The sequence below is a fragment of the Apteryx mantelli genome, chromosome 16 (genome assembly GCF_036417845.1).
Source record: "Apteryx mantelli isolate bAptMan1 chromosome 16, bAptMan1.hap1, whole genome shotgun sequence".
NCBI classification, from domain to species: Eukaryota; Metazoa; Chordata; class Aves; order Apterygiformes; family Apterygidae; genus Apteryx; species Apteryx mantelli.
The window spans coordinates 21,336,327-21,343,928 of record NC_089993.1 but is presented as its reverse complement, the minus strand read 5'-3'; the positions used below and the strand labels follow the sequence as shown (position 1 = coordinate 21,343,928).

The following is a 7,602-nucleotide window of genomic DNA, read 5'->3' as shown; positions in this document are numbered from 1 at the left end:
GCTAGAGCCATTAGGCGATTTGGCACGGGGCCAGCCATCCCCAATAGATCCAGGAGGACTGGCTGGTGAATTACTGCTGTTCATAAAGTCATATGGAACAAATGGAGACTCTTCCAGCCTAAAACCACTTGAAATAGCACCTAATAAAAAACAGAGCAATCATTTTTCTTAACCAATCTCAGAATTATGATCTTTATTGTGCAGATATAATCAATAAAGGTATATACTAGGTAAGGATTTAGATCTTGAGTGCAGTTATGGCAAGCCCAAATGACACAGAGAACCTACACAAAACATCTATAAAAATGCCTCTTAAAGAGTAACTTTACACCATTTTCTAGGTCTGACCATATAAATCAGATATATATTCTTACCATGCATTTGAGATTAAGAACAGCTGTACTGGGAACCACCAAAGGGATGTCTAATGTAACATCTCATCTCTGACAGTAAACAATGAAAATATTTAGGAACAGAGAACATAGCTGGAGAAATTGTTGTATGCTTGCTATCTGCAGAATTGCATGCACCACTCAGACCAGACAACATGCACTGACTTGGCAAGACTTGAGAGGTTCAGAGTGAACTGTGTTCTAGAGACCTAGAACTATAGCTTCCAGAGACAAGTGTGGCTACCTCCATCCTACCCATAATGAAAAACATTGCCCACCATTAAAAACAAGTATGAAGGATTTATTGCTCTTCTTCATAATTGAGTAATCAGAAGGCAATGCAAGTCATCATGAGAAGAAACCTTTGAAGGTTTCAACTGAAAGCAAGTTGCTACATCAAATCTGTGCATCAGAACTTTATTATGTGCCACTTGATATCAAACTGAGCTCTAATGATTTACAAAGGAGAAAGATTCATCTCATAGTGGTCCTAGTATTTGTACAAACTTCATAAGTAAAACTAAAGACAGCCCATATAAAGCATTTGTCAAATGCATAGCAACATAATGTCATCTTATGACACGAAGATCTACAGGAAGTCATACAGGAATATATAATCTAAAATGAAAGATCCCTAAGTAATTCAAGAGAAAACCATAACAATAATCTTACACGAAATCTCATTTAAAAATATATTTATTAAATTTAACTAAAAGATTAATTCAAAAGGGTAAGAGAATTCTGAGACCCCCAGCTGTATAATGGGTGGTAAATATATTCCCAGATAGCTCCCAAGAATGGGAGTGGTCTTGGAAGAGGCACCTACAAAATCACGGAATCACAGAATCGCTGAGGTTGGAAGGGACCTCTGGAGATCATCTAGTCCAACCCCCCTCCTCAAGCAGGGTCACCTAGAGCACGTTGCACAGGATTGCATCCAGGCGCGTTTTGAATATCTCCAGAGAAGGAGACTCCACCACCTCTTGGGGCAACCTGTTCCAGTGCTCTGTCACCCTCACAGTGAAAAAGTTTTTCCTCATGTTCAGATGGAAGTGTCTGTGTTTCAGTTCGTGCCCGTTGCCTCGCGTCCTGTCGCTCGGCACCACTGAAAAGAGTCTGGTCCCATCCTCTCGACACCCTCCCTTCAGATACTTGTACACGTTGATAACATCTCCTCTCAGCCTTCTCTTCTCCAGGCTAAACAGGCCCAGCTCTCTCAGCCTTTCCTCATAAGAGAGATGCTCCAGTCCCCTAATCATCTTTGTAGCCCTCTGATAGACCTTTTGCTACAGTAAAGCTGTCAATTCTATTCATACTCCTACTCCCACTCCCCAAAAGCACAAAACAAAACACAACACAACACTATTGGAGCAAGGGATAAGAGTACTGCACACAATCTATTTGATTCTGTGCAAACCTGCAAGGAGAAGTTTTAAAGTTAGCGAACAGCAAAACCAAGAATCATTACAGTTCTGAGGGAACAGAAGACTAACTAGAGACTCAATAAAATATAGAGTTCAAATAATCAAACTTCTAACACTATTCAGGAAACATTATCTATATCTAAAGCAACAGTAACACCTCTGACAATGATCAGATGAAATTTAGAATAAGCAAGTGCAGTACCAGGATACCTCCACTAGATGCTTAAGGCACCAAGCCATTTCATAGTATTAAAACAGCTGACAAGTCTAAAAATATCCAAACAATCTGAAGACTGAAGGGTAATAGGAAACTGGAGACATTTTATAACTATCTTTAGACACAGAATCTTTGTGCTATAGACTCAAATTTTAACTGGATGAGATTTCAAGCAACTGAAACAGTTGAACTGTCTTAGGAATCCTGACTATGGGAATGAAAAATGAAACTAAACCAACCTGCCTAGTCAGAGTACAGCAATGGTAGTATTCTATCCCTTATAAACTCTCCACATTTTTAGAATGCAAACATACACATTCATAACCAAAACCTATAACTAAATGATGTCAGACATGGAACAGAATGCGTGTGCCATGGAACACAACTAAGGTCAACGGGATTGGGGGAAAAAAAAGCCTAGAGAAGCTCAAGCTTTTGTTTTAAAAGATATGAAGCATTCTAATCCAGATTAAGTGATGTTGACACTTACAAAAGAAAAGTCTGTTTTAAAAAATGAATTCTGCAAAGAGTTTCTATTAAATCCCATCACAAAAATCACTTCAGTTTAGTTTAAGTAAAGACATTCAAGAAAACTATGGGCTGCCGTGGAAAACGAGCAAGAAGTTTTGGCACAGACAATGCAGCAAGAATTCTGACAGCTACAAGCAACACTCAAAAACGTGACAACTATAAGACTAAATATAGCAAACAGACATTTTATACACACAGAGGATTTGAAAATCTGACACACTATGTCACATATTATCTAATGACACTTAACATACCATGTTTGCTGGAGTTTTGATCTAACGACGTGTTCACAGAAATACTGTCTACTGTAGTCCATTTCCTCAGTCGAGATTGTGGCTCTTTAATACTGTTCATATCCAGGTTTACATTCAAGTTTGAGTTCATTCCTAAAAACATAGATAGTTTATGAAAGACCAACTAAATGCTTTTTTTTCCTGCTAACTACGACCATTGTCCTAATCAACTTTTAAGAGCACATTACTATGGTTATTTCATGCTTCTAACTCTCCATTTTGGAGAAACATTGTAGCACTGAATACAGTGAAATTACTACAAACAGAAGCTAAGCTAAGCGATGCAAAGCACTCTGAAGTTCTCAGCTGATGTCTTCATGCAAAAATATGCCAGTGGAAGAAGCCATTGAGGAAATCAGAAAAACTAAGATGTAAACATCAAAAAAGAATGTCATTTCTAATACCAGTCTAGCATTAGTACAACAACTGATCTAATCTGTATGACATAGGAGCATTGTATCTTGAAGAGCTACGCTCAGTTACAAAAGACAGTTCTTGCAGAAGGGTGTGCCTGTGTCCATGCCTATTCAGCAAAAATTATATACTGATATCTGCAGTTAGAACCTCATTCCCGTTCTTACACGAACTATTCAACAGGACACCTTGCCAGATTCTGAACCACGCTCGGCATAGATACATAAGCACCCCACACGGACCTACGTGGGTAATACTACTCCTGCCCCTGGCTATACTTGTCCTGTTCATACTGAGCTGGATTTTAATATTCAGTAACAGAAAACAAAACTTGTCTTTACCTGTTCTAAGTTGCAGTCTGCATTTCAAAAGGTTAGTCTGCCAGAAAATCAACATAATACCAACCCCAATCAGTCCAAATATCTCTTGAGAACATACTATTTTGGGCTCAAACAACACGCCCACACTTTTGACTTTGGCATGTCTGCACTCATTCTAGGTCTATAAGAATTCTCAATTCACAACCATACTTGGTTAATTCTCAACCCTTCAAATGTATTTACTTCATTTCTGAAAATAAACCACCACAACATTTTGACTTAGTGTAAGAGATAGTAGGCAAATTCTCAAATCTTAACTATAAACAGCTCTCTCCAGCACTGGAAACTGATGATTAATTTTGCTCCTAAGTCAACATTCACTGCCATAAAGAAGTTATTTTTTTGAAGAAGCATAATTACAGTATTTGGCAGAAAAATGTATTTTTAACACTGGAGATACTTAATTCCATAAAAGGGTCAGGAAACAACTGCAGCAGTCAGCTGAAGAGAGGGAACCCCCCCCAAAACTTCTGCTTCTCACAAACAAAGGTCTAATCAATCTGGGCAAACAAATTCAGCTAACAAGAATGTAAACAGGGCTTTCCTGCCTTCAGTGCTAAGTCTCCTAATACTAATATTAGGACACAAAGAAAATAACATACCCTCAAGATTTTCCAGAAGCCAACTTTCCAAGTTCAGCTCCACCTCACATGACTATGCTACTACGCTTTGTGTGCCTGGAGAATGCTGTCAATACTTCTCTTGACCCAATTCTTCACTGAAGTGTGAAGAAATTCCAGCAACCTACTATTTCTTCTCTTAAACCCTTCATTTGTAAACCAAGTGCTGCTATACTTGCTTATATAAATTACACAGTGCTACTCCAAAGGGATCCCAAAGCAGTCTTACATATACAGCAGGTTCTTGGAAGGTAGCAATGATAAAGGCGAGAAAGCAGCTGGCTTAACAATATTATGCGACAATTCAAACCAAGGAGAGAGAAATTATATCTAGTAGAAACAAAGTGAATCTAGTATTAGCAGGATGCAATTACTCAGTATGAAGCCTGGCAAGAAAGTTAAATACTCCTTTTGTTGGAACTAACTTGCCTATAATAACTAAGTGAACTTCATTTTTTATTCCTGGCCCTCTGAATGAAAGCAGTAGTTAGATCTTGATGCCAATCATCATCAGCAACTATTAAGCAGCAGCCTGGACTTGAGACTTGCCACAAGCAAAATTCCAGTGTGCACATGCATGGCCTGCACTGATTCACTGATTCTGTAACACTCCACCTATAAGCACAAGGATTTCAGCAGCAGTCTTTAAATGAACAAATTTTTCTAAAAAGGGCAAAGAGAATGCAAAGGAAATCAGCCCAACAGAAGTGGCAGGATTAGAAGAACATGGAAGAAAAGCAAACCGAAGAGGAGGAAAAAACAGGGATAAAAAAGGAGGGATAAATGGGATACAGTTGTAGTAAGTGTAAGACAGCATTAAAAAGGGACCTAAAGTAAGGAGAAAATATACAAGCCTGGAATTTCTGAAGTAGAAATTGGACAGAAGCCTGGAAATGTAGGAAGAAAAGAAAAAAAAAAGGACATGTTTGTATTTATAAATGTTCCGATGTTTTGCCTGAAATGAGACAATTATACCTTAAAATTGAAAAGCTAAAAACTTTCTTTTATAGACTTAACCATTAGAAGGGAAATTAACATTTTGTTCTACCTATGCAATTCTAGATTCAGTGAAAACATTTTTGAAATCCAAAGAAGTAAGACCATTTCAATGGATTCTTCATATGGATTCTGCTTCTAAAAGTCCTTAAGTCCCAGGAGCCACGACTGCAAAACGACTTTGTGTCAGCAGCTTGGGACCCACAGGATAAGAAAGAAATACAAGAGGATAGAAATTCTGCAAGAACTTAAAACATTTTGTACTTAAATACAACTACCCACCTCTGGAAATGAGTGTTTAAAATTCTCTAGTGAACAAAGATAACTGGATGAGTACCATAAAGAATTACTACTGCCCTTAAAATTGTAAATGCTAGCAGGATTACTATCACTGCTGTTTTCAGAGGAGGAAAAATCCAGGGAAAGTTAAAAAGGCTGTGTCCTACGCCACATAAGTGTCAATTGATTTTATCAAATTAGCATGGAGAAACGCACCTATAGGGAAGCTGCTGAACGCATTTATTGGTGATGGCCCTTTTTGCAGCTCAGGAGTAGCATGGGGTATGACATTCTCAAGGAAAGATTTCATGGTGGGTTGATGGAGTGACTGCTGTTGAGAGGGTGGAGTTTGCTGCTTCATTAACAGGTTTGGATCAAGCTGACGGGACTGTTGCATCATCTGTTGCTGCATACTAAGAGATCGACCCTTAAAAAAAACCAACAGAGTAGTTACAAATGAAATAGGCAGAAGTTTTTCCATATTTAGAGAAAGATAGTGAAATACATCATTGTGCTTTGTGCTTTTTAGCACAGCAAAACCCAGTGTTAAGCCAAGTGCACTCCTATAGTTCAAAGCTTGTCAAAATCCCTTTCATCTTATACACATTTATACAGTTTTTAAACAAGAAATTCAGTTCAGGAAGAACAACAGTTTATTAAGTTTTCAAACTATCTTAAAGGTATTTATTTACCTGCTGCTCCTGCTGTTGACGACCACCAGAAGGCATGCTTCTTTGATTCTGCGCTTTTTGCTGCTGAGCCAACAACCGCTAGGAGACAGTGGGGTTTTTTTTTTTTTTAAAGAACAGTTTATAACTGAGATAAGGTTCTACTTAAGACTTCAAACAAAACACAGAGCAACTGGCTTTGTTAGCTTACCTGTAACTGGGAGATCTGAGAAAGCTGGTTTAACTGGGACAGTTGATTCAACATGGCTACCTGTTGTGGGCCAAAAAGTGGGCTCAGGCCACCGTTGTTTGGTGCATACTTCAGTAATGATACTGGAACCTGCAAAATGGACCAGTACGAACAGTGACTATCTAAAGTTTTATAGAAGAATACTGACAATAACATGAGTAGTTAGTTATACTAGGGATAGAATATCATAGCCTGTGGTTAACAGTTGCCTGTTTTCTGAAACACTGATCAGGCCAACTAAGTTTTCAAATATTCACAGAATAAATATCAGCAACACCAATAAATGAAAAGCAATTTACTAAAGCAGCATTCTGGTTAGTTTCTTCACAGAATGTGTAATATACTCAGTTACCTGAGGGGAAAGTAATGGAGGAGGCACTTGAGCACGTGGATTAGGCTGAGATGAATTAAGAGGTTGTGCTGGAGGCTGCTGCATGCTCCTGGGCTGTGCTGCTATATTACCAACACCAAACATACTGGGATTGCCATTCTGGGGAAAGGAAGGGCAGTTAGTGACAATACACCTCTTCAGCTACTTCTCCCACCCCTATACATTTCTATTAGAAGTTAAACACATATCAAAACAGTAGCTCAGATGTTATATCAAAAGGCATTAAATGCTGTCAAGTAACATGCCAAGGATATGCACACAGCCTTACCTGTCTAACAGAATTCAAGTTTTGCATACCCAGCCCTGCTAGGGAGCCAAGGGCTTGGTTAGGTAGTGCACTATTTGAAGGGGGAAGCTTCATGTTTTGATTGGACATAAACTGCATGTTTTGGGACTCGTCTGCTACAATGCCATCCTGATTGGACAGACAAACCGATGCGCAACAACCAGCCAGCAAGCAAGCAGAAGGGAGAAACCATTGCCAGGAACAGAAGGGAAGAGTCACATGACAGTCCAGCATCAGCAGAAAATAGGCAGAAAACAAAAGAGATCAGGTTAGTGTTATTTGCACTGCAAATGCGCTATAGAAAGTGCTTAGTATTATTTATCAGCAAGTTCAAAAGAACAAAACATGTCTTACAGATTAACAAGAAAGCCCCAACTTTTCTCTCTACTAAATGCAGAAAGCTAAGGAGCACACAGATATTTACTTAGAATGTAAATCTGAGAATGCTGTCTGAGTCAAAG

General features: G+C 38.7%; 1 protein-coding gene across 4 annotated transcripts in view; it reads right to left on the bottom strand.

Annotated features, from left to right (window-relative positions):
* Positions 1-7,602, bottom strand: part of TNRC6A (trinucleotide repeat containing adaptor 6A) — a 53,037-nt gene that overhangs the window by 4,880 nt on the left and 40,555 nt on the right. For 3 of the 4 annotated variants that reach the window (XM_067306588.1, XM_067306589.1, XM_067306591.1), the window contains 6 exons: positions 6,817-6,954; positions 6,426-6,554; positions 6,239-6,316; positions 5,763-5,973; positions 2,819-2,950; positions 1-140 (listed from right to left, as the gene is read on the bottom strand). The exon at positions 1-140 is cut by the window's left edge and continues 19 nt beyond it. In XM_067306588.1, the coding sequence (XP_067162689.1) occupies positions 1-140; positions 2,819-2,950; positions 5,763-5,973; positions 6,239-6,316; positions 6,426-6,554; positions 6,817-6,954 (828 nt within the window). The remainder of the gene's footprint in view (positions 141-2,818; positions 2,951-5,762; positions 5,974-6,238; positions 6,317-6,425; positions 6,555-6,816; positions 6,955-7,602) is intronic. The other variant, XM_067306590.1, reaches the window with a different exon arrangement.